A 26,692-nucleotide genomic window follows, 5' to 3' on the forward strand; every position below is an offset into this window, starting at 1 on the left:
GTAGTGAAGTAAATAAAATGTACGCCAGACTTTCACGTTGCCACTTTTCACCACTTTCTGTTGGTCTGCTCCTTCAGATTCTAGTAAAGTTTGTGGTTGTAGCAAGAAAAACTTTAAAAACAAGTTCAAGATGTAATATATGAACATAAAAAAATTACATGAAATTAAGGAATGAAGAGAACAAAGCAAACAATCTGTTAATCCTCCACTTCCTCTCTCCCTCCAGATGGATCATGATCCCAGGAACCCGGCTTACATCGCCACTCAAGGTCCCCTGCCCTCCACTGTGGCTGATTTCTGGCAGGTAAAGACACAAGAAAATCCGCGTGCACAACACATATACACCATTACAACGAAAATCAATACACCCCCTTAAACAAGAGCTAGCCGATTTTTTATTAGAGCAGCAACTCACACAGGAGGCCGTCTTGTTTTGTGGATGTCATTATTAATCTCTCCTTCCACATAAGGCTCAGCGCCTCCACCACAGACGTGTGCAGCAGTCGACAGTGCCATACGTTGTTAACGTAGGAGGTGGCAAACCCTTTTCCCGCTGTGTCCAATGTTGGATTGGGTTTGAATTGGAGAGCAGAGGATCGATAAGTTATTTTAGCCGGTGTTGGGGTGGTGGGTGTTTGTGCCGGGAGGAAAGGTCGCCTTGTCAAACAAGTAAAGTCTCTGTTAGGTTCGGAGTTGTGCAGGTAACCGTGAACGAGGAGCAGGAAGAAAATAAAAGTACTTCAAGGTGGAGCACGTTCGCTGAACAGTTCTGGATTTAAATCCTCAAAACAAAAGATGAAAACTATTTTTTTCATTCAATCTGAAATTAAAAGGTTCTGTCAAAGCACAGAAAAACAAACGACTTACATGAATGAGTAAGTCTTCTTAGCGTAAGTAGTTTAAATTTGTTTAATTCCCATCTGTTTCATATAAATTTTACTGAATCTAATTCAATTATTTGTAATGATTTCAAAACAATTATAACCCATTTCCACCTCCAGTCTCACTTAATTTAGTTCAATCTAACTCATCCTAAATGAATTCAGTTTGACATTTTTCAAAATGCGTACAATCAAATTAGCTGTTATTTTAGGACAAATAAAATGGGATTTAATTCCAGAAAATTCACTCAAATTCACTTGAATATTCACAGTTGAAGCCAAATTGTTACAAATAAATTAATTCTAATTCTTCTCACCTCAAACTAGTTAAGTAGGTTCTGGTTCAAAACAACTGATGTCAAAAATATTCAGTCCACATTCAGCCGATTCCAAAGAATCAATAATTCTTTTCAAGCCAAATAAAACTCAGATCCAGTCATTCTTTTCAGTGATTAAGAGTCAGGTTCAGGTCAGTTCAAATTAAATTTAACTATATAAATAATTACAGTTCACTGTGTCTGATGCAGTTTTAGCTTTTGGTCTAATTTCTCAATAATTTTAGATTTCAGTTGGGCTCAGTGAATTTGCTTTAATTCACTAGACAGTAAAAGTTGATCTACTATATTAGGATAAACCATGCTGCGCTTTTTCACTCATACAACAGAAAATCTCAGCTACCTCAGTTGTTAGAGCTGAAATATTTTTAGTGGCCGTCTCCAGCGGTCACTGTGCGAGCAATGGGAGCAAAACTGACAAAAAGAAGTTGAAAAATCTGTGCTTGATTTGTATTTAAAATAATATCCTGCTAATAATCTTGCAAAACCAGAAATACATTTAGTATTAGTTTCCATAAATTTTGGTTTCAGCTGACCTGAGTAGAAATGCTGCCTGCCTCTAAAATTAACTGCTAGTGAAAATGGAGCATTATTATAAGCTTTAGTAGTACAAAGACATTTTTGTTCATTTTCACTGACAGAAAGGCTCTTATTTAAAGAAAAGATGAAGGCTAGTTCACAAAATCCCACCAGAAAACATATATAGAGCACAAAGATTTATGCCTTCAGACCATAGAGAAAAAAGTTCAACTTTAGCTCTGGAATATGTAAAAATATGCATTTGACATATTTTAGGTTTACTGAATGGTGAAGGTGAACTGATTTTAAATCTGAAACCACAACCGTTAAACACAGGATGCTGTTATTTATGATGCTGAGCGAGAGAATCTGTTACTGGCAAAGAAAGAATAAACTAACAGAAATACCAAAACACTGAGAAACGGTGATTTCATTTGGTGAAGATAAAAATTTAGAGTCATTTAAAAAAGGTGCAAAAATATACATAAAGCTACAAATCAAGTGAGAAAATAAAGCTTCAGCTGTGCATAAACATCTGGAGCTGCTGTTGGTTTTCCACTGCTGCTCATCGGTTGACCTCATTTACGGTTTCATCAGACCTCTATGCTTCAAAACTGGCCAATGTTATTACAACACATCCATCATGCTGCAGATCAACCTGCCAGACTTAAACAATTCAACGTGAAGCGCTCATGGTGCAGCCAACTTTTCACCGGAAAATATGGGTTTGAATAAAATGTGTATTTCACAAAGCTCAGGTTTTGATAAAGGGAGCTCGTCCGCGCGGCTCCAGGAGAGTTCTCACCCTGTCAGCTAAAACAAATTAACACCATTTCTCAAGAAAGTGCAACGTCACGGCTTTGGGTCCGCGAGGCTAATCAGTAAAGCAGGAGGGAGCAGAGAGGGAGGGGTGGGGAGGGGGGCTGTAACTCAGAACCGACAACAATTAACATCAGTTAAATCACCATCCAATGAAGTGCGTGTGCAGCCGCCTAACACAGTCATGTGAGAGCGCTATTGTTTTATAGCTCCCATTAACGGATGGCTGTTATCTCTGATCGGAGAGGAATGGATCTCCTGAGCGGCGCGGCCCGCCCAGCTGTGAGAATATGGCCGCCATCAGGAAAAATAAGAGCGGGAGGCAACGCTTCGCTGTCGAATGATCCAGTCGGGGGACAGAGCGGCCTTTAGAGCAACAGTAATTACTTTTCATAGCGCTCGATTTCTAACCAAAGTCTGAGAGCGTGAGCGTTCTTCTTCCCACGTAATAGACTCTTCTGTCCTTACAAAATAATAGCAATCTGAATAAATGTAGGCTAACACGCAACTGAGTGGGTGAGTGGAGATCCGTGTCCCAGTTGGCAGACTTCGAAAGGCGTTGTTCATCTTCCACATGAAGCTCTCTGCCACTTCACACGAATAACTCGATGTACCAATGTGATATTAATATCTGTATCGATCCCAATATTAAAAAAAATTCTAGATCATGGATAAGTGACAATGTGTGCAATCCATCAGGGCAGATCTATCCAGTCTATTTCTATGCTTTGTGCTCAGAGCGAGCATTTATTTTACATTATATGTATAATTCCTAATTCCTCTTTCTGAACCATTTGAAAGAAGGTTTATTGCCGTTTACTTTTCACAGGTTTGACTGATTTTCTTTTCAGTTTCTTTATTATTAGTTTTACATTGGCTGTTATGCTCCTAACTGCACTGACTGAACAAATGAAGGTTGTGTTTAGGCGTGCACCGATTGCAGTTTTCTGGACAATCGCCGATTTTTATCTTTCAATTCAAATTTTGGATGGCAGTGATCTTTTTGTCTGAAATGTTGTTAAATATAATAAGAAAGGGACTGAGGTGGTAACAGTGTCAGCTGGTCGAATTATCAACGCAGCCCTAGTTGTGTTGGTTCTGCATGTGAAACTGGCCAAACTTGTAAAGCTGTTGGTGTATTTAAGTGTGTAGTACTGTTGTGGAGTTATCAAATAAATTTGTATTTCAGTACATTTATGTCTGTGATTTAAAAAAAAAATCAATTCAGCAGTTTTTCTGTATCAAATCGGTATCGGCTGATACTAAATCTCAGATATCGGTATCGTGCATCCCTAAGCTAAATGCTAGCCATCTAAGGAACATTGAGAAATTTAGATTTGAGAAAAAATTGAGTGTTTATCAAACAGAGTCCTGTCCAAAGCTGAATCTGAAGGGTAATGTGTTTAAGGCGTTTTATTAAAGTGTTTTCTTTGCAGATGGTGTGGGAGAACGGCTGTGTGGTCATCGTCATGCTGACTCCTCTGGTGGAGAACGGAGTGAAGCAGTGCTACCACTACTGGCCCGACGAAGGATCCAACTTGTACCACATCTACGAGGTAAAGGTCGCTCTACTTTGAAATGTTTCAGCTCTTACCTGTAAGTTATGCTTGAAAATAATCTAAAATGAATCATTTAAATCATTAATGACGTCCAAATCCAAAGCTTTCCAGATGAAACAGAACCATTTTAGTGACCTTTATTTGACTGTCTTTTCGTTTGATGCTTCTTCCCCAGAGCTTGAGTTTGCATTTAGTTGCATATGCAGTTATGTTATATGCAGTATGTATGGAAGATTTCCAGCCTCTAATCACCAGTTTTAGCTTTGCTGTGGTGGAGGGAACATTATCAGCATTCCTATACCTGATAAGATCAGATAAGATCATCATTTCATTCTGCAACATCAAGCTAGCAGCAGCATGAGACGATGCAGGTGAAGGAGTTTTTGCTGCAGGACTTCCTGCTTTTCTCCCCAAATGCAAATAAAGACCAGGTGATGTTGGCAACATCCGTTTCAAATGTGTTTAAAAGCCTCGATGATTTTCCACTCTCCTTTGTATGCAATAAGGAGCTCAGTGCCTCTGTTCTGGGACTCTGCGCTCAACAGGAAGATTCATCAAAGACTACACTCCTTCTGACTGTGCTGTGTTTGTCTTGTTCCGTCATAGCAGGCTCTTTTTAATACAGCTTGTCTGGTCGTTTCCCTGACAGGTGAACCTCGTGTCTGAACACATCTGGTGCGATGATTTTCTGGTCCGGAGCTTCTACCTGAAGAACATGCAGACCAACGAGACGCGCACCGTCACTCAGTTCCACTTCCTGACCTGGCTCAACCAGAACGTCCCGGAGACCAGCCGGACCCTCCTCGACTTCCGCAGGTAGCACTTCAGCCCACACACACGCAGTCATGTTTGTTTCTCTAAATGTCTCTAAATAAGCGAGTGGCTGAAGGAACCAAATGGGTTTGGAGTGAACATTTGATGCTGCAATTACTCTTTCATCCTCAAGAACTAGATGTTTTCCATCAGTGCACACAATGCTGGATTACAACCTGAGTCTGTGGCACCAGCAAGCAATTTCATGTTTATCTCTGCTTACCTACTGATAAACACTTTCAGGCTGAATTGTATTTGAAGTGCTTACGCTTCCCTTTTAATGTGGATTGAGAAGCTTTGAGCTTTTGCAAGTTGCACTTTAATTCCTAATAAGTCTAATAAATCCTTTTTAATTGAAGTCCTCATTTACTCTTTTTTTTATTTTACTTTGCTTTGATTGTGCAAAGGAAATTCTAATTAAAACAAAGTTAAATTGCAGAACAAACTTTTTCAAATTGCATCTTTGGTGCCAACTAGAGTTTACAGTTTTCACACATCGAAAATAAACTGATTTTAACTTCAGGAATTAGCGTCCGAGTGATATGAACTTACAACTTGGCATATTTCATTTGATATCACACATTTCCTACAGCGTGTCTAAAATATTTGGTTGTCCTGTTAAAATGGTTTCCACTATTAATGCATATGAAGCTTTTATTTAGTGTCTACACTGTTAAAATGTTTATTAATGTTTTTAGAATGGCTCTCATGCTTTTATTGATTTTAGCTTTTTGCATGTATGTGTGGTCTGACTGCCTGTAATACCAGAGACCCACTGTAAGTGATGGCCAGTTTGATCTTCAGAAGACAAAATGTTGAAAAAGAATCAAAAGGAGGTTAAAAGAAAAATGACCGCTTTTAAAGATATGCAGTTATTTAACCTGGTTATTGCACCTTTATTCTTAAACATATTTGTTTTGAATTTGGGGTTGTGTGATGAGCGAGGTGAAGTCACTCAGCAGACACAGCTACCATTCATCAACAGGATTCTCCTTCAGTTAACAGGAAATTGGAAATAAGTCAACAAATATCCCCCAAACCTTTGAGATAATTGCTTTACACAAATTGACTTCTAGAAAAAATTGTGAACAGATTTCAGGAACATGGTGCATGCTTAAAAATATGAATAAAAGTTTGTTTTAATATTTTTCACTCCTCTTCCAACACTCTGCATGGGACTCAGGTGTCTTACTAACTCACCAGCTCTCTGGCCTCCGTCTTGTTTTTGATGAATGCAACTTTTACCACTGACCTTATGAAATGAGTTGGAAAAACTAAAAGTTTTAAAAATCCAAAAGAGGAAAATTTTATTTTTTTTCCATCTTAATCCATAAAAATGAGTATTTTAATGTTTGTTTGCACCATATTCATAATCCTGTGATGCAAAGAGACAAATATCTTCATGTCCTCAGACATCCATGTTTCCTTCTGGATGTATTGAGGTGATTCAGCCATGTGATCTTTTATTTGTGGTGCGACTTCCTTCCTGCTGACCTTTGACCTCTTTTTAAACTGTTGTACTGTATTACCTGTTAGGTGTGAGCTTTCCTTTCACTCACTGTGGATTTAGACCCAGCCCTGTTTCATATATTGACCTGGTGTCGCTGCACATCAATTAGGTGGGATATCGAGAGTCACAGCGTTTCTAAAGGGGCTGGTGGGCGTCGCCACACACCATCAGTTTGGAAATATTGCCTTTACTCACAGGGCAGCAGGGTCACGACGCAATGAAGGAAGCGTTCTGGGAGATATTTTTCTTTTTTATTACTGCGGTTATTTCAAAATAATAATAAAAAAACCTGACCTGTTTTTTTTCCCCCCTGCTCTGATGTGTTGAAGATAACGGCTGATGTTTTCCTGTCTGTGCGCTTTGGCCAGCATGCACTCACAGTGGACTGACTGAGAATCCTCTCCAGCTCCTCCCTTCCTGTTTTACCAGCTAACTAGCGGTTGCCAGTGTCATTTTTGTGATGTTGCAGCTAGTAATATGAGTCCAGTTGCATAGTCACAAAAGTGATCATTGGAGACTGTGACTCTACAACCAAGCACCGCTCCTCTTCCTCCCTCCCCGCCTTCCTCCTCCTCCTCCTCTCTATCCTCGGTGTGCTCGGTGATCTGAAATGACCTCTTCCCTTTTTGCTTGCTCCTGGTTTGCTTGACTGCCTCCGATCTTCGCTCCTCTCTCACCATGTATCCCTTTCTTTGGCGGTTGCTTTGTCTTCCTCTCCCTCCCCTCTCCATCCGTCCCTCAGTGAGTTTCTGCTCGTCTTTTCTGAAAACTTCTGACCCGTTGAGCTGAGAATACGTCCAACACAAAGATGAGGCTTCTCTCTGTTCTGTCGGCTGCAGGCTGGGAGAAAAGAAGGACAATATTTGCTGCCAGCTCAAAGTTTTTTTATTTTAGTCACATATATTAAATGCTGACACAGGAGAACTTTTATTAACTTTTATCAATGTAAAGTATTGATGCACATTATTGTTCAGTGGCGCACTGGACATTAAAAAAGTGACTCCTCTAACATAGTTTTGTAATTTAAGAAATGTTTTACTCTAGTTGCATTGAATGAAATAAACTTGGTATGGTTCTGTTTTGTTTCTGAAAGTTTTTCTTTAAGAAATAAAAAATGAATGTAGTCGTAACTCTTCACCTGGACGCTGCATCATCACACTGTGTGGGAAATTTCAGAACTTTTTAAATCATCTTATTGCTGCTAAAATTATGAAACTGAAGAAACTGGGAAAAATATCTGTGTATTCAGGTTTCTGACAAGAAATTAATACCTGATGATGAGAATAATCCAAATGATCAACACATACAAAATCAAAACAGTTTATTGAGGGTAATAAAGTGAAATAACCCAACAAAAATATATAAATAGGTATAAAATTTGACAACTACATTCTGAACCGTTCCAACAGTTTATTTTACTGGATTTAGTCCTTTGGGTTTTGGAATAATTTTGAAAAAACAATCCATCCTCTTTTAATAGTCTGATCAATTAATCCTTTCTTCAACTCCATGAAATCTGCCAGAACCGTTTGGTGAAACACATCGTGACCTGAAACGTCGCTGTCGGATTCCTGCTGTTGGTTTTATGGTGTCCAGTTTCTTCTGTGTGCAACGACATCCAGAATGCTAAACTGTGGCCTAACCTGACCAAACTGCAGCATTTCATGGACTAAATGTTACAGCAGGCTGTAATCAGGTTTCAGCCTGCATTTCTCCAGCAGTATCATGTTATTCAAGATAATCAGATAGAAAAATGACCTGTTTTCTAAAATCTTAATATTTTTTTCTGTTTGTTGATTCAACAACAGAAACCTCTTTGCTTGTATCTTTTGTTTCATGATGAAAGTAATTTGCCCAGAATATAAATCTGGATTCTTCAGTTTAATCACTGAATAAAGCAAAAGAAAAGAAAAGAAAAACACGTAATTTCACTGAGACACTTTATTGTCTCTTTTAAACCACAACAATCTAAACTAGTTCATCTTTTCTCCCAGTTTGCACAGTGGTTACGGTTTGATTCCCTCCTATCTGGTGGTCAGTCTGTAAATGTTCTTTATCTGACCATTAATCTGGCTTCTGAAGGCATTTCCTTTGATTTTAGCTCCCCTCTCTACTTCCATACCCCTTCAGCCGCCCACCCTGCTCGTTGGCGATCCTCTCCTGGCTGTTTCCATGGTAACGTCACTAGCGATTTTCCTTGGGAAGCTCTGCCGATTCTGTGTAGGGTTTTGTGTTAGGTGGGGAGACGTATTGACTCGAGTTTCTTTGTGGTTGTTCATTTATTCCTGCCCTAAAATAACTGAAGTTCACGTGTAAAGTTGACGTTACTCCGTTTGGCCGCTGATATCCTACACCGTTAGCCGCTTGTTTGTTTCAGAGAAAGAATAATTGGCGTCATATTGATATTCTTCTTCTCCTGCAGGTTTCTTCTGGTTAGAATTGACAACTCGGAGAAACAAAATAATAGGCTACCACTGTTAATCAGGTCCTACAGATGGAAACTCATTAAAAAAAACAAAACAATCGATGGCAAAGTGGTCACTTTATTCCACAAAATGATTCTGCTATTTGCTTTTTGTGGATCTGTGTAATTAATTTTACTGATCATCTGCTATAATAAAACATTACATTAAATTGTATTTGTACAAAAAGCAGAAATGCGCTGCTGTGTGTTTATAATAATTTAAAAGTTTTTCCTTTATCAGTTTCAGAAATGATCAAAGTATTCAAACCATCTTGAACAGTGGTGAGATCAAAAAATATATTTATTACTAAAGTCATGAAATAATATTTTACTTTGGATGTCTTAATTTGACAGCACAGATTCACACCAACAGAGTGTAAAACTGTTCAGGTAAGCAGTTTGGACCTCAGTCCAGATAAATATTTTTTGTGCAATTCTTTTTAAAAGTCCTGTTAAATTTCAGCTTCTCTTGTATCTGAACATTTTTTTAAGAAAAATTTTTGCAAAGGTCAAAAAAATAAATATTTTACTTTCACCTGATTCTTTTTCCCTGACTGCAAACAACCAATAGTCTGTGAGTTTTTTTTCTGGGTTAAATACAAAATGTTTCCCTGGGATTAAATTGCTTCATTTTAAATAATGAAACAAATAGTGAAATGTTAGAGTTGGTAGTTAATATTTAACTAAGATTGTCTTCTTGCTGCCTGTTGATTTGTCTGCCTTGGTGAGAAGATTCCAACACTTAAAATACTTTATTATCATCTGGTAATAAAGTTGCTCCCTGAAGTTTTCACCTCACCAGATATTTGTCCACCTGCATGAATTTGTTCCAGACATTTTTTATCATGTTGGCTGCAGAACTTCTAGCAGCCACTGGGTTTCTGGGTTTCACTGGGAAGAACCTGAGAAGAGACGATTACTCTAAATATTTTCAGCAATGTAAAATTCAAACCAAAAGTTTTGGATGAAGTGGAAAAGAAATAGTTTGCAGACTTTGAAATGAAATCTTATTTCGTAATTCGCTGGAAGCTCTGAGATATTGAATGAAGTCAGCTGATCTTTTAAATGAATCCTAGAAACCTTGAAGCAGTAACTTTTATTTTGTTTGTTTTTTTCCTTCTGTAAAGATGTAGAGAAAGCTAATCAGACACGTAAAATTTTTTATTTTTAAAGCTGCAGGATAAAGTAATCTCTTTTGTATGTGTTTCATCTCTTTTTACTATGGCCCATTCTTGTATTGGGAATAAATACTAATTGATTAATTGATAAACTATCATTGTTAATCTCTATTCCAAATTATTGTAAGAGGTTTTGAAACCATACCTTGTTTTTGGTTTAAAAGTTGTACATGAATAACTGTACAAAGTTCTTGCTTAGAGGTTTTAAAAGCAGCCAGTTTGAGGTGTAATTTTTTTATGTTTCTCATGCACACTGCCTGCTGTTACATAATTTGTTTGGGTGGAATGTAATTAATCTGAGGTGTCATCTTGAAAAGAAAACTCTCCAGCTGGGATCAAGCTCAGCCGTTCTGGTTCCGGGTCAGAGAGCAGCTCCATGTTTTTACAAATCCACTGACTGCTTTAAAGAAAAACTTCTGCTTTTAACCAAAATCTCCAGAAGGACTGCTTTGCTTTTTCATTATGATTCTGCTAAAAGTCTAAAATAAACTAAATTCAGAATCTTTGTTTAGCCACATGGTAAAACTGTAAACACTGTCAACATGACGCCTGACTGCCAGATGTCGACACGGTTTTAGTGTCAAACTAAGATCAGGTGAATTTCGGTCAGTGGTCCAAAGTTGAAAATATTCCAGGTGTATTAATTGTAATTGTATCAGGGAATAAATCAGTTTGTTTCTGTATGAATGGCATTTATACTGACTTCCTGTTTTGTTTTTGTTTTGTCTCGTAGGAAAGTTAATAAGTGCTACCGGGGTCGCTCATGTCCCATCATAGTCCACTGCAGGCAAGTATAACATCTTCATAAAATACTTCAGTGATGTTTTAGCACCAAGTTACCGTAGCAACATAGACTTATTTTTGAAGCGGGCAACAAAGTGGCTGTTTGAACTCACTGTGGCGTTTCCTTTACAGGAATTCATAATAAAATATGTAAGGGGCAAATTAACCTGGATCCTTGTTTCTAAGTTTAACGTAGCATTAGCATAACATTAAAGTCATGTGAAGTATTTACTACTGCTTAGATGTTTACAAATTGTGGGAAGAACAAAGTGGTGCAGAAGTGAATTAATTTCACTCCTGAACAAAATGACTTATTGTTTAATATCACCCAACAGCTCCAGCTCAGTAATAACACTCTGAGCTCGTTAAAGAGTTTTATTGAGAAACCATCTACAGAAACATGATCTTCCTGATGTTCCTGGGTCTTTTCTTCCTTAGGGGTCCACAAGTAGCTGTTAATAAAATAAATGGAGAAATTTGTAATTTGGGACCAAGAATCCTTGGTCCCATCTTTGCTGGCAGACTTTATGAAGGTATATTGTATTTGTTTGGGAATATTTCTAATTACTGCAAAGAGCCCAGATTATTTCTCACATATTCTGGATAGTGATGCTGACCCCGTCTCTGTATTGGCTCTGGTAGTTTAGTTGGTTAGCTCCTGGTTTAGTTAATGAGGTTTTCTGTGGGGTTTGCATTTAAACATTTGCACAACGAAAAAGATCAAATCTCTTGAATCTCATCACACATGGACTGCACTGTGGTGCTTTTCTGCTCCACACGACTCAAAGCAGCTCCAACTTAATCTGTAGGAAGATTCATCATAAAAAAAATAACTTTGCACGAGTCTCCTGCTGTCCATCTGTGGTGTTTTCTCTTGGATAGAAGTGGCTTCTTGCTACCTTTCTAAAGGTTTTCATCTAACCGTGTGCCCTGCTGTCAATGTTGAGGACGTTCTGCACCAATGGTAACATCATCACATGGTGCTTCCCTCTGGTAGAAACTCGATTCTTTCTGGACGCTCTTGGAAACGTGTTGCAACTGGACGTCTCACTCTGAATCTCTTGATGATCTAATGGAGAGTCTGTGCAGCAGTTGTGATAAGTGATGATGCCTCGGAGGCATGAGTGATGTCTATCAGCTGATGCAAAGGAGAAAACAAAAAATGTACAAACACGTTTTGATGTTAAGTGGAGAATTTTGTTTTAGGTTGATTTTGGTTGAGCGATATTTTAATAATCTCAGGTTCTACATAGCTATTATACATTTTGTGGATCAAGTTTTTGGTATTTGAGCATTTATTAAGAGAGTTTGTTAAGAGAGTTGCTGCGTTTATATTTTCTTTTCAGCCACAGAAGCCTTGTTGCCAAAGCAGTCATGGAGTGTTATGTCTGATAGGAGAGAATAGGAAGAGAATATGTGACATCTAAATTCTTACTTTAATAAATATCAGAGAATCCTAAAAAAAAACCCCAAATGTACCAAGGTTGTTTGAAATGTACTGTGTTGCTCCATGCTTCTCCGTCTCCATCTTGTCTTTCACTTTTTCTTTTCCTTCCTTCCTCCTTGTTTCCTGTCTGTCATTGTGAATGGATTCATTCACTGCAATAATGTTGACTTATTATTTTAACAAATATTCCATGCTGAATCGTTTAGATTTTTAACGGTGCTAAGCATTTGCGTTTATTCTCTTATTTAATAATTATTTTCTCTGGGCTCGTCTAAAACAAGGTGAAACCAGACATTATCTTGGTCAACAATCCCATTTGTAGCTGAAATATCCAGTTAAGTGTTTCTTTTTTTGCACAACTCGTAAAACCTTTTAAAAAATGCGTGTGCCCGACCTTGCCGTTGCTCAACCTAACACAACCCCACTGTGCATCATAAACATGCAGAACACAGGGCTGGGTTGCAAGGCAAAGGATGAAATTGGACCCATAATCCGTTGATGAATCTAAGAGCAGACCGACCCTGTGTAACGGCAGAGCAAAGAAAAGACTGAGTGTGGAGACTTTCATTTCCAAATGGGTTTCTCAGAGCCAACATTGCAGTGCCATTTATCGCCCTAATGTATACAGAGAGCAGGGTGAGGCAATCAGGAAGAGAAGTGAGCGAACAGAGGAGTGCAGATGCCGAAATTCAATAACCTCACAGCATCTCTCCTGCTCCATCCTTCTTCTGGTGTCCGTCTCCATCTTGTCTTTTACTTTTCCTTCTTTCCTCCTTTTTTCCTGTCAGTGTCATTGTGGATAGATTCATAGACGGCCGCAGACATCCTGACGTGTTCATTCACAGAGCTGAGGCTCTGTTCTGTCATGATTGGAGATCAGACGAAGTGATCACCTTGTGATGAAAGCACACACACACACACACGCACACACACACCGGCTTCCATGTTATCTTTCAATTAATGCAGACTTACTGGTGAAAATGAAATATTCTGATTCTGAGGGCAAAGACATAAAGTTTGTACTTTTATCCATATTAGGACTTTGTATCAACTTCCACTCATTTTTAGAAACTCTAAGTTTTCACCTAACACTGACCCAATGCCCATTCATTCCTGGTATATTTGTAACTCAAACTTTAAACTTAATTCACACCTCGTTCAACTTTGACTTCAAACCTTAAAAATGGGGATCCGGTTCGTCAGAACCGAGCTTTAGTCTGTCTATGACATATTGCACTTCAGAAGGTTGGTGAATTTATAGGAAAAGGTACTAAATAGTTTGCATAAACAAGTCTATACACACACACACACACACACACACACACACCATACAGATATAACATCCCCTGAAACAAACTTTTAGGATACATTTATCACTTTCCGACGCTTGAAATAAATCCATAGTACAAAATATTCTTTCCAAATACATTACTTTGTCTAATAAATGTTTCCTCTCTGTTTCCAGTCTGTTACTTATGTGGAACAGAGGAAAATGTATTTATGCCTGGTGTTTAAGTGAAATACTCTTCATATTTCAGCTTTCCCCCAAAGACTTTAAGCTCTTTACCACATAAATCTACACATCTGCAGCTATTTATCCACTTGCAGTAAAAATAGTAAAGTCATAAAAAAGAGCTCATTTGTCTGCTTAAGACTGTAGTCGGATGACATCCAACCAGAATAGAGCAACACGAAACAGTGACACTCCTGCAAAACATCCCTTTATGTTGAATAACTGAATCCTATTTAAGGTTTCTGACTTGCTATTTTTTATTACAGAGTAACTTTTCACAATGAATTTGAGACGTAATTATTTCTTTGTTGTGCTTTGACGGCATTTTAGCAACTAAAAGTGGATATTAGGAGGTGATGGTGGATCAAATGGACCTGCAGAACTCAAATGCTAACTGCTGACTTTGCACTAGCATAAAAACTAACCAATAGGTTTGCATTGTTTTGTGCTGACACTGAATTAGATAATAATAAATAAGTAACTTAATCATCTTTAGGTTTTATAATAATTGTGTAACCCATCAAGCTTTTGCAAACCTGCAATGCATTACATGATACACTGCCTTAGCTAAATAATGCTAAAGCCTTTCCTTCCTATACATTTATTATTCTAGCATGCATCAGTTAAACTTGACTTACCTCTTGATTATGCGGTTAGGTATTAAACCAACTGCGGCGCTTATCAAGCATAAGATTTCCAGATGGTTTTTTATCCTTAAATTTGGGAAAGAAAATAAAACAAGGCGGTGACCTGATGGCACAAGTAACTCACATCATTCTGATGCAGAACACTGTGAATCCCAACCTTTACACTCGTAGTGGTAGTAGTTTGTTTTTATTTAAAATGTTCATTTGATTTTATTTACTGCTGTAAATATAGCTGCTCATTCAATAAAATGTTTTGGTTTTTGATTTAATGTGATCTAAAGGAAGTTTTGATGAATTTTCTGAACCGAAACGATCCGCTGATGTAACTGATGCCTGTTTCTGTCCATCCTTTGCTGCTCCGCCCTCCAGTGACGGTGCAGGAAGAACTGGGACCTACATCCTGATTGACATGGTCCTCAACAGGATGGCTAAAGGTGAGCGCCGCCTCCATGTCCTTCCTTCCTGCTGCCATGGAGAGACGTTACCATGGCAGCATGTCTATCTTCTGCGGACTAAATCAGGCAATTTCATTTCCAGTAATGATATTTAATTACATAATTACAGCAATTAGCAGGCAAACATAATGTCACATTTTATCAAAACACTCAGTTGTGTTGCTTGTTACCTTTGAGCAGCAGAAAACAAACGGCGTCTGCATTGGTGATTAATTGTATTCATTTGTATGAGAAAGATGCTGATTGATGCCGACTGTTGATGTTTTTCTTTTGAAGATCAGTAAACAAGTTAAAGTGATTTAAACCTAAGAAAATGTCTGTTCTAATCCTGAACAATCCCATCTACTAACTTGGTGGATTTGTTGGTGTTGAGGTTGTGATGTGGTCATGGCGGTAAACAGAGAGTGGAGTAAAAATGACCTTTCACCCTGACCTGCTGCTGTCGCTGACACCTGCAGCTGGATCCTTAACACAGCCACTAATAGTTTTTAATCATCCTTAGAAGTTGTTGAGCTTCGGCCCAAACAGCCTGTTTGCCTTCAGGACACATTTTGCTTTTCCGATCTATATGCAGCAACGTCCCTAAGATTTAAAAGCAGCATTCAGCGCCTGCAGCAGTGAAGAAACCTCCCCAGTCAGCCATGGTTTTCGATTTTCCACGTTTCTTGAGTTTTTTGGTAACAGTCATATCATCCATGCATTTTCTAATGAAGCATGTGGCAAACTCTGTGTATCCCTGCAGGCCAGTGATGCCGTTATTTGTTGTTTCCTTTTATGCTAACAGTGCTTAACATTGGAGTAATGTCTTAACTCTAGTTGCACAAGTTGCACTAAAACACTTAAACACAGTCTAAGTGTGTCAGTTTTTGGACTAGAGATTACATTATGCAATCCAGATTTGCATCAGATTTTAAAGTAGATGCTAACTTTAGCATTGGGAGTATCCAAGCATACAAAAATGATTTTTATCTGGTCTGCCTCTCTGTCAGTTTGTTTTTTCTGTTTATGCTACTTAACAAGACAAGAGTGCTGCAGACGTCTTCATTTATTTATTAAAACTGTTGTCTGATGAAAAGTCTTTGATTCAATCAACACAACAGAGAATCTGAAGAACTGAAATAATATCTTACCAATGAGGTTACATGCTGACAGCTAAAACAAAGTCAGGACTTTGTTTCTGAGCTACAGCTGAGATCAAGATTATTATCCCCTCCGTGAAACTTTAAGTTACTTTCAACATGTTTTTCAATTTCTTAACTGTCCAATGATTTTATTTTTGATGCTTACAAAATTCATTCAGAAAAACTAAAAACTGCCAGGATCAAAATGATTAGCTCTTTAAGATCTGGCCTTTTTGTTTAGCCAAAGCACAAATCGCTGCAGAAACGTTTCTCCTGGCCTCAGACTCAGAAAAAATTACAACTTGCTTGTTGACAAATGATAGCAAAAGGTTACTTTGTGCAGCATATTGTCATGGCAAGGATTCAAGTTTTAGAAACGGGACTGAGTCTTCTCAATGCGAGGAACAAATTAAAAAGAATTAGCTTCCACTTGTAAGTTGTTCATCATGTGTAGATCTGAGACATTTAGTCTGCGCTGCAGTGATTTCACAATGCTGCTGCATGATCTTTGTGTTCCTTTGTGTCCCATGGTGGCGCTGCCACTGTGGCAGAACGAGCTCCTGCGTCTTTAATTCCACATCAAAGGGGCAGCAGTCGGTTCCCAGGCTGTCACACTGTGATCACGCTCCTCAGCACCCCGGCCCCGGGGACCGAGGGGCCGAGCTGGGAGGGACAGGACGGGCCCCGGGGCGGGGGTCGGTTCAGGACACACTTCTGTCTGTCCAGAAAGACAAAACTCAAACTGCGAACAGCAGAAACATATTATCAGTTGTAAAAGCATTTTTGTTACTTATGTTGTTGCTTTCGGTTGTCCACCTGAGCCGTGGCCCGCTGCAGCTCCTCCAGTTACATTCTGTGATTAACAATCTCTTTGTCCTGCCTCAGTTGGACTGGGCAGCCATGAATTGGCTGGTTTGTTGTCACTTTAGATGGATTGAACATTGAGATGTTTTATAACTTACCGCCGCTTTAAGAATTCTCCACAACTTTCTCTTTGATCTGTCTGCTATGTTCTTGGAATAATTTACTGTTTTAATTGTTTTTTTGTGTTTTTAATTGTTTTTTTGTGTTCTTTTTTGTGGTTTTTTTGTGTTTGATGATGTAAAGTACTTGCATCATAAAATAAAATTGATTGATTCTTAATACTGACATTAAATTACAAACAGGTGAACTGTATTTATTAGGATATGTGACTCTACAGCCAATATGTTGCACTAGATTTTATGTAAAGGTGTCAGAGTAAAAGGGGCTAACAAACATGCATTTTACATTTTTTTATATTTTATCTTGAAAATCCTGCCACACTTTCCCTCCTCTTATGTGTGTTGCTGCTTTGTGTTTGTTCAGACAAACTTTCATCTCTTATTATTCTTCAAGTTTTCAAAATGTAGTTTTTATTTTTGCTCGTTTTACTTTTTGAATAAGTCTGATAAATCCACATCGAAGGTCAAGCTTTTGATTTGATTTGATCACATTTCTGACGATGTGAGTGGATCAATCAGAATCCAGGCCTTGTAGAAATTTACAACCAGAATGTAGAACATTTTAAATACAAACATGGTAAAATCTAGTGGAAAACCTGAGATGGCTCATCATCGGCTCTTTATAATGATCCTAAACAGGATGATCTGGGGAGATTGATGGCATGAAATGTGAATTTAAGGATTTACAAACTGACGTATCTGTACCAGATGAGTTGGAGGGCAGTCAGTTTTACTTTAAATAACCAAACTGCTGTTAAGTCTGATCCTAAAGGCAACAAATTCAAACTGAAAACGGATTAATCATCAGTAACATGGGAAATATGGGTGTGGTCAGTAAGGCAGCGCCCTCTGGTGGATCTGAAAGAGCCTGCATGTTGTAATCTGCCAAAGCAAACTGGATAGAATTTGATTTATTAGTGAATAAATCAACAGCATGATGGAAAGTAGAACAAAGTCTGGAGCATTTTAAACATTGGGATTTGATCCTGCAGTGTAGCTTTACATAATTCATGCTTTTCTTTCAATCATCGCTTTACAGAGAGAAGACAAGTGAAAGTTTTAATGTAATTGTGGTTTAATCAGAACAATGCAGAGCAGCGTTAAGGTCGCAGCTGCAACATAAAACTGTTTCTTTAGGATAATCATGTTTTGGATCAGCACATCCCAAAAAGATAACAAGCACTAACATGATGCATTATTAGCGTAAGCATTGCATCCCATAAAAGCAGTATATATAATTGTATATATATTTATTTTTGTGTGGGTTAAACCTGTGGGTGTTTTTGAAGTCGTTTGTTCTGGATCAGTTTCTGGAATCAGTTACTTAAAGTTATTTTGCCACATTTTAACATCAAGACTTGTATGTTGTGTAAACATCAGAAACAAAATGATAATGATTGGTGTAAATTTGATTGATATTTATGCACATTTCTGAAAATGCTTTCTAAAAAGCTTCTCTGTGTTGGCTCTGATCTTCCTGAACCTTTTTGTTTGCATGCGTTCCCCTCGCCTCCCTTCCCCTCATCCGGCTCCCACAGCCCTTTGCTTTCTGCTGATTGCTCCAGCTGCTCAGAGGGAATTGTAAATTTTCTGAGGAGTTTCGGTGAGGTATCAGAGATGAGGAGGTATTGCTCTGGTTCTGAAAGGCTCGCTCCATTCCTCGCCCCTCTCTGTTATCCCCTCACATCCCCCCGCCACCACCGGCCACATTTCTCTTCTTCTTAAGACTCTTACAAAGCCCATGAAGTGGTTGGAGGTTTTCAGCTCTCTTTCAATTCCCTTTGAAATGTTACGTATTTTTTATTTTTTTTATTTTAGCTGATTAACAGTTTGCCTGGCTCTCAGCTTCAGCTTTCTTTTGGCTTCCTCAAGCACCCCAGCTTTATTTTATTTCCTAAATTCTACATCACTTCTTATAAAATCACTTTCTCCCTCGTTTCTTGTCCAACTCCTTGACCTCCACCTAAAATCTGGAGTCTTACAGAAGCTCAAAAAAGCTGCTGAGGTTTTAAACTAACCCCCTCCTTGGTTCCTCTTTCAACCCTCAACTCCGTCAAAGAGGAGCTGTACAAAAGGAGAGCTTTTTGTTTTGTTTTTTTCTTTTATTTCCCTGAGATGCGATCCGTTTTGAGGCTTATCAGAAAGTTTTCCGTTTAAATTATTTCCCTCCAAATGAAAGAGAAAAGCCAAACCTGTGAGCTGTGTGTTTCCACTTTTCTGGCTGGACAGGAGTCCATTGTGTTGAAAAGGAGAAGAAAAAAGACTGCAGCACAAAACCTGTGAAACAGAAAGAGAAAACTCTGAATGAACAGCACTCCCACCATTCATGTTCCTCCTCAGGCAGGCAAGAAAAAGAAGCGTTATTATGTGTCTCAAAAAAAAAGTAATTCTTGTGTTTCTTTGTATCTGGGGTTGGATAGAGGATGCTGAGAAAAAGAGTCAGAAAACAAATTGAATGTTCTTCACTACTCATGTTCTTTGTGAATTTAATTGTTGCTCCCACATCATCTTTTCTGTTCAACTATTTCTCGTTTCATTGAGTCCTCTACCTTTATTGTAACATCTGCTTAAAGAAAAACTTTTGTGAGAATTCCTTTGTCTGGTTTCTTTGCCCCCATGAATATTTTAATCATGTTCCATAAAAAAATAAAGTTTTAAAAAGATACTTTATTAATCCCATGTTAACCAAGTTTTTTCAAAGAGTTGTTGTAAACAGTGAGGATCTCCTGTAGCAGTCAATATTACAGCGGCAGGAAGAAGCTTCTAACTGGAGACACTGTTCTTGTATCCTAGTCTCAAGAAGAGCAAAGTCTAACAGAACCAGATTTCTTTTTTCTGTTTTAATTTACTGGATCATTCTGATGATGATGAGCAGATCACCCTCCACCACAGACTAATAGAAGCTGTGCAGCATCTTTCTGCAAACGCTCCTTCACACAGGGTTTCTGAAGACGTACCGTCTGCTCTGTCGCGTCTCTGGTCCAGTATTATGCCAAGGAGAAGAGAGATATTTTTACTCTTCCGCTTCTTTTCCCCTGACAGACAAAGTGTTTGACATGTTTCTGTTTGTTCTGAAATCTACAATCATCTCCTTTGTTTTGTTCACAGTAAAACTCAAAGGGGTCAAACAGTTTTCTGTGCTCAGCTTTTCTGACTCACTGACTGCAGAGTTTTCCTGCAGATTATCCTAAACTGGAACAGTGAGGTGTAAAAATGGTGAGAGAATAACAGCCTGAGTTAGAGGTACTGCTACTTTAATGGTGGCTACAACCCTCTGATCAGCAAAGATGCAAGATCTGGCACAGAGTTACACAAAGAAAGAAAAACAACAACAAACTATTAACTACTGAATGGATGGTGTCAGTACAAAACATGTATTTACCTTACAGTTACGGCAAACCAACCAATTATAGGACAGAAACGAACAAACACAGGAAAGCTCTGAGCTTCCCAGCTGTGTAAAAAAAACAACTAATGTGAACAAGTGAAAGAACAAGCCCATGAGGAGCGCCCCCTAGAGGTCCCTGACCGTAACAATGGTTACTTTAACTTTCTAAACTGCAAACAGAAAAAAAATACAACCACTTGAAATGTGTACTTGAAAAATAAGAGCAACACAAAGTTCAAATAGATGGGAAGAAACTAAACCATTAGAAATGGCAAAAGTAAACTGAATTAATTTAGACAAAATCAATAGAACAATTTTGAATACTAACATCTTAAAGTTAGCATTGAAATTAACAAGAAAAATCTTGGCATTCCTGACAAAACCTAAGTAATAACAAACCAGTGGAGCCTCTATTGTTTTTTTATCAACCACAGCACCACAACAGTCGACATTTCTTAGCAGAATGACTCATGTTTCTGTTAGAACTCATCACTAAAAGTAGCTATTAGGAAACTTTTCTTCAGATTATTCTGGTTCTTTCTCACTTCCCAGAAAACCTAAACTATAAAACTATTTTCCTCAGACTCGACTAACAGTGGATGATTGGCTCCACAGACTCCAAAGACCCAAGTTTTACTTTAGCAACTGGGTTTACAAAGCAATAAAATATAATTTGATTTGAACTATGATACCACCAGATAAATTTCCCTCTGGAAAATTACCCAGCAGGTATCATTTAATTTAGGAATAAGAACTTTGACTGTAAAGCAATGAAGGCTAAAACTTTTTGTACACCCTAAGGACGGGACTATTTCTTGTAACAGGGCTGTGAGCGTTGACACTAAGGAGTGGCAAGGCTCTGTTGTGTCAGCTCATCATCAGACTATGATGCACCTCAAGGATGGCTGCTGACGCTTCTTTTGTCAGATTTTTTCCCCACCCAAACAAAACATCTCAAGGAGGGTTTGAGCGAAAAGCTTGAATGCGTTTTCTTTTTTGCTTTAAGAAAAAAATCTGTTGTAAACGTCATATTTTTTGACAGATCTTAGCCGGATCGTCTTCCCGGCGCGTTCAGCTCAGTGCGGCATCATTTTTCATGTGTCTGTTTTTGTTTGTGTGTCTGACAGGTGCCAAGGAGATTGATATTGCAGCCACTCTGGAGCACCTGCGGGACCAGAGGCCAGGAATGGTCCAGACCAAGGTAGCACACCTGAGACCAGGACGTCTGCTCTTCTCCAAACTCCCTAATGTCTCGCCTAACTGCTGAGAAAAATGTCGTCACACACATGAACTAATAGGTTTAAAGAATCGACACAAAATTCAACAAGTCCTTGAAGTGCACGGGTTTTAGCTTTGGTTTACGTGATGAAGCTCAAAGTGAGAAAAAATAAATCCTCTAACTCAAATAGACACATTTCACAATGAAATGAGCCTGAACAAACATGCAAAATAAATGCAGTTTGGTTCGACGTTCTTTTCCATTAATAGGTTTATGCATTGAAGACGTTGGTTGGATGAAGGACAGTTAGTCTTTGGCCAACTTGGAAAAACTGACATAACATCATATTTATGATTTACCATCTTCTTGGTGAACTTTAGAGGAAATACTGATGAAAAAGTTCAACAAATTGATCACACTGATGTTTGCAAACATATTGTGTTTCTAGCCTATTGGCTTGAAAATTACTCAAAGCCTTGGATTTTGACCCATGGTTTAAAGTTTCCCACCAGTTTCCAGCCGGTTACTTTTTCAGTTGTTTGGACATCACACACACAATGCAAACAAAAATTGAAAATCTTTATAAATTTATCATAATCTCATTTTTCATGCTAAGAATCGTGGCATTTTTATGCAGTTCGGTTGCATAAATTCCTGTTAAATACATTTTTTCTTTTCTCAAGACAAAAAGGTGAATTTTTTTACACAATCAGTTCCAAACACAGAGATTCAGTCCATTGAAATTAAAACTAGTGACAAAACAAAACTGTCAAGATCTGTTTATTACACCAGCTGCTAAAAAGTCAAGTCAGACTTTTATATTGCTAGTCTCTTCAAACCAGAATCAGCTACCTGAGAAATAAACGCTCAGTAGTTTGTGAAAAGCTTCTTTTTTTTTCCAACCTGTGAATGACCCGCCTGCTCTGTGTTGGAAATTTCTCCTAAAATGAACTCATTCCTCACCACATTGTACACGGAGTGACTCCAGGCTGCTGTGAAAACAATTACTGGCTGATATGAGAACATAATTAAAAAGAAAGCCAAGAATGTGTGTAGAACATCTGCTGTATTGATCGTGGCCGTATTAAAGCCCGCGGCCTGAGCGAAGTGTGTCGTCGCCTCTCCACCGTTCGGTCCGGAGCCCCGGCTTCAGCGCTCACAACCTCAGGTCCAGTTATGGCCGAGAAGGCTTTCAGACGTTAAACTCCAGAGGCCACAGTCACGACAATGGAGTACTTCCAAAAAAATCAAAATACGGAACAATACGGTAACTAGGTCAGGAATCAGAAAACGTTGCGTTGTCGAGCCGGGATCGATAATTCCTGCAGGAAGTCCCAGACGTCTTGAGCTCCATGTCGCCTGCAGCGTCGCTATTTTTCACTTCCTCTCCTGTTTCTCCTGCAGGATCAGTTTGAATTTGCGTTGACGACCGTGGCTGAAGAGGTGAACGTGATCCTGAAGGCTCTTCCTCAGTAGAAAGAAGACGCTTCCTGCTGGAGAATCGTTCCTGTTGTTACTTCCCTCCATCTTTGTCCAGTTAGTCCCTGTCTTGTTATTTTGGAGTTTTAATTCTCCAGCTGTCCGTTAACCTTGTCGATTTTCCCGTCTTCATCTCATTAGAGTTTCTGTCTTTATCCATGTCCATGGGATTTTTTTCAGTTTTGTCACATTTTCCCATATTTTCTTGTCTAAACACCATTTTGGTCTCCCAGCCCACTTTCTGTGCTCCTCTCCATTTAAATATTGTCTTTTCGACATTTTGGCCGGAAGGCGCTGAATCCGTCCTGTACATAGCTGGACTCTCCTGTTGTCCTACAGCTTATTTTCCAAAGTGACTCAGAAAATTAGCACATTTTGATTGGCTGATGTCTCAGACTAAATGTATCAGTTTTGTGTTTGATCATGAGGAACCTCATGGGTATCAGTTGGGTGTAACAAGGTTTGACAACATAATCCAAAAAAAGTTTTGCTTCGTTTATAAAATTAAGATTTTGTTTTTCTGGATTGTGAAATGTACAAATAAAGCATGTGCTGGTTATGGTCAGAATAACTGATTTCTGTCAAATGGTCTTGGACTTTAATTTAGTAAATTGGCTCTTTGCTATTTGCCAAACCTGAATGTTAGACTGAACTGATGACTTTGGGAGTGTGCATCAATAACTGTCATGTTTGGTCTGATTTTCAGTGCCATGCTCATGTTTTCATGCAGTATCTTAGAGAGTCGCAGTAACTCAGTGTTGCTCAGTGTGGTACAACTGATTTAACCTCCAATTAAAGTTTGTTTCATTTCACTGGGATTATAATTTAGAAAACTAAACACAATTCTAATGTTAGAAACGTCTTAAGATATGATTATTTTGTTGTGGTATTTCTAGTGTGAGCAATATTGTGTTTCTTCAACCTGAACTGATTTCTTGTGTTCAACCAATGTTGTGGCTCGTCAGTGAAGTTACACTCATGTCTGCCTTAACAGAAATATTGTAGGAAGACGGTAAAAAGCCACCTAAGTTTCTAAACCTACGTTTAAATTGCCCTTATTCCAATTGATTATGGGTTATTTGTGCTCAATATGACTGAAAATAACGTAAATGTATTTTTGTTCTTGTGACTATATCAAATATCAAGGTACTGCAGCTGAAGCAGAAATGACTGGTGTACTGGCAGGATAGTGGGTTTTAAATGAGTGAATTTATTATAAAATGGTTTAGTTTTGCTTCTCAACATATCTTATATGTAGCATAAATGGATGATTTGTAAATATGCAGTAGCAGAATCTGTTTTCCCTCAAATGCATCCTAAAATTGTTTGCTGATGCTGTAAATAAAAAAAAGCACAAGAAACCACGTGAGATGGTCCGTGTTTTTATTTTTCATCTTCCATGCACAAAGTAAACATAACTTTGTGCATGGAAATGCACAAAGTTATGTCAATTAAACAACATGGACACAAAGGAAACATAACTTCATTTCACTGCCGGTCACATAACTGGGACATGAAAAAAAAAATCTAACATCAAATTACTTTCTTCTAAGAATATTTGACTTACATTCACTGCAGGCCTGTTAAATTATCATCCTGTTTTCAAAACAACCTGAGATGCCATAAATGGAAAAGGAGTCAGTCAAATCTGTACCTGAGGTAACCATGGTTACAGCAGAGCCAGGCAAAAGAACATTATAACTTTACCTTAACAATACTTTTCATGTTTAAACAACATTACATGAAACATTTTAAGCTCTAACAAGATATTGAACCCTGTTTGGATCCAGGTTTATGTCTGATGACACTCTGCTGATGCGACCCGCCCGCCTGCTGCTCAGGTCGGCTGGTTTCAGTCAGATCTTCCCTCGTCCTGCTGACCGATCACTGAGAAACGCTGCCGTCTCGATCAGATCAGCCGGTTCTTCCTCCAGTTCAGAACCACGGCTCCTTCTCAATGTTCACATGATTATGATGGTACGGTCCAAACGGCTGATTAACGGCACCGTGCCTCCATGGCTCAGTCCAAGCAGAACCACTAACCCCGCCTCTCATCTGCACCGTCATTAGCATCATGATGCTATAAAATAAACTGTAAAAGGTAGAACATAAAAGCTTTGTGAAATATGTTATTACAATATGGTTTATATATATGTGAAATGCTAGTTATAATGTAATAAATACGTATATTGTAATAACATGATAAAATATTGTATAAACATGAAAAGGATATTAGTTTGAACACTAAAGTCTTGATGTTATGATGTTTCCTGTGTCTGATTAAAAGCTCTGTGTTTCCATAATGAGCTGAACCAACATGATGCAACTCAGCATCAATATGGCGTCATAAGTGGATAAACTCAACTTCCCTAATAAAATGTAGTAAATTATAGTTTTCTACTGTAAAAAAAACACCTGGATATCTCAGAATATGAAATGAAACAGATTGTGTTGAAGTTAAAGCTAAACTGATATTTCCTGTGAAGCTGTTTGGGTTTTTTCCTTCAGCTGGTTGAAATGTTGCTTTGACACAACAGAAGCATTTAGTTTGGCGTAAACAGCCTGTGAATAAAGTCAGTGGTGATGCTGATTTGTGTGTTTGCCACCACTGTACACTGTTTGGAAGGCAATTATCCACAGGCATTTCCACCATCTGGGTGGGCGTTCCAACCATCTGCTTTATGGAGTAGTGAACAAACAGCTGTGTTTTAAATCACACAGCGTCATTAGCTTTAGGTGTGGGCCAAAGTGGAATCCTGCAGCAAACTGCACCGCAGCTTGTGATTGGCTCATTTTGCCCCAAACACCACAGGAGGCACTTTTACTGTTCAATAAACATCATGCATGAAATTTCACAAACAGCCATCATTTTTGTGAAACCTCATGTTTCATGAGGTTTCATTAAGAAACCCTCAAAGTTTTTTTAACTTCAAAAAGAAGGTTTTTTTTTTACTTTGAGGGATCTTCAGCTTTAAACCCAGTATGACGTTGAAGAATTGCTTTAATTTTGTAATTTATTAATAAAGTAGAGGGTAAAAAGCATCAACTAAAGCTGAAGCAGAAATATTTCTCCTCGTGCGAGATTCAGAGAGCAAACTAAAATATATTAAAATTTTCCAATTAAAACGTCTGAAGTCTATCAACATTTTTAATCACAATGTATCAAAATGTGGCATTCCTCACAGATCTCTTTTTGGATCCTTGCAAAGATCCTCAAACGTTAAATCATCATGACCTTTTTCCTCCCTGGTGCTTCGTATTCACCATCTTTTATCAATCCATCAATCAGCCGTTTTACTTTCTGTTGCTTTGATGATCATTAGCCTTTCTGTACAATGACATTATCATTTTCCAACACTGTAGTTGTGCCTGAACGCATCACCACTCCAAATGATAAGGGCTCAAGAGTTTAGGTCTGATGTAACTCGTACTTATCTTCTCTAGAGCTGCAGAAAGTGAAACAGAAGTGAGAAACCACAGCAACAAACACTAGAAGCTCATATAATAATAATAATAATAATAATTATTATTATTATGTCATCACGTCCCAACAGAGTGGATCTGGAAAACAAATGAATC

General features: G+C 38.3%; 1 protein-coding gene across 1 annotated transcript in view; it reads left to right on the top strand.

The window, feature by feature from the left end:
* LOC103138026 (receptor-type tyrosine-protein phosphatase N2-like) overlaps nt 1–24,476 on the top strand; it is a 57,624-nt gene extending 33,148 nt beyond the window's left edge. The window contains exons 7-13 of the mRNA XM_016671454.1: nt 227–304; nt 3,991–4,110; nt 4,763–4,929; nt 10,812–10,865; nt 14,838–14,902; nt 21,543–21,616; nt 23,039–24,476. Coding sequence (XP_016526940.1) covers nt 227–304; nt 3,991–4,110; nt 4,763–4,929; nt 10,812–10,865; nt 14,838–14,902; nt 21,543–21,616; nt 23,039–23,110 — 630 coding nt within the window. The 3' untranslated portion in view covers nt 23,111–24,476. The remainder of the gene's footprint in view (nt 1–226; nt 305–3,990; nt 4,111–4,762; nt 4,930–10,811; nt 10,866–14,837; nt 14,903–21,542; nt 21,617–23,038) is intronic.
* The last annotated feature ends 2,216 nt before the right edge of the window (nt 24,477–26,692 follow it).

This window comes from Poecilia formosa, unplaced genomic scaffold (genome assembly GCF_000485575.1).
Source record: "Poecilia formosa unplaced genomic scaffold, Poecilia_formosa-5.1.2 Scaffold45, whole genome shotgun sequence".
In the NCBI taxonomy this organism is placed as follows: domain Eukaryota; kingdom Metazoa; phylum Chordata; class Actinopteri; order Cyprinodontiformes; family Poeciliidae; genus Poecilia; species Poecilia formosa.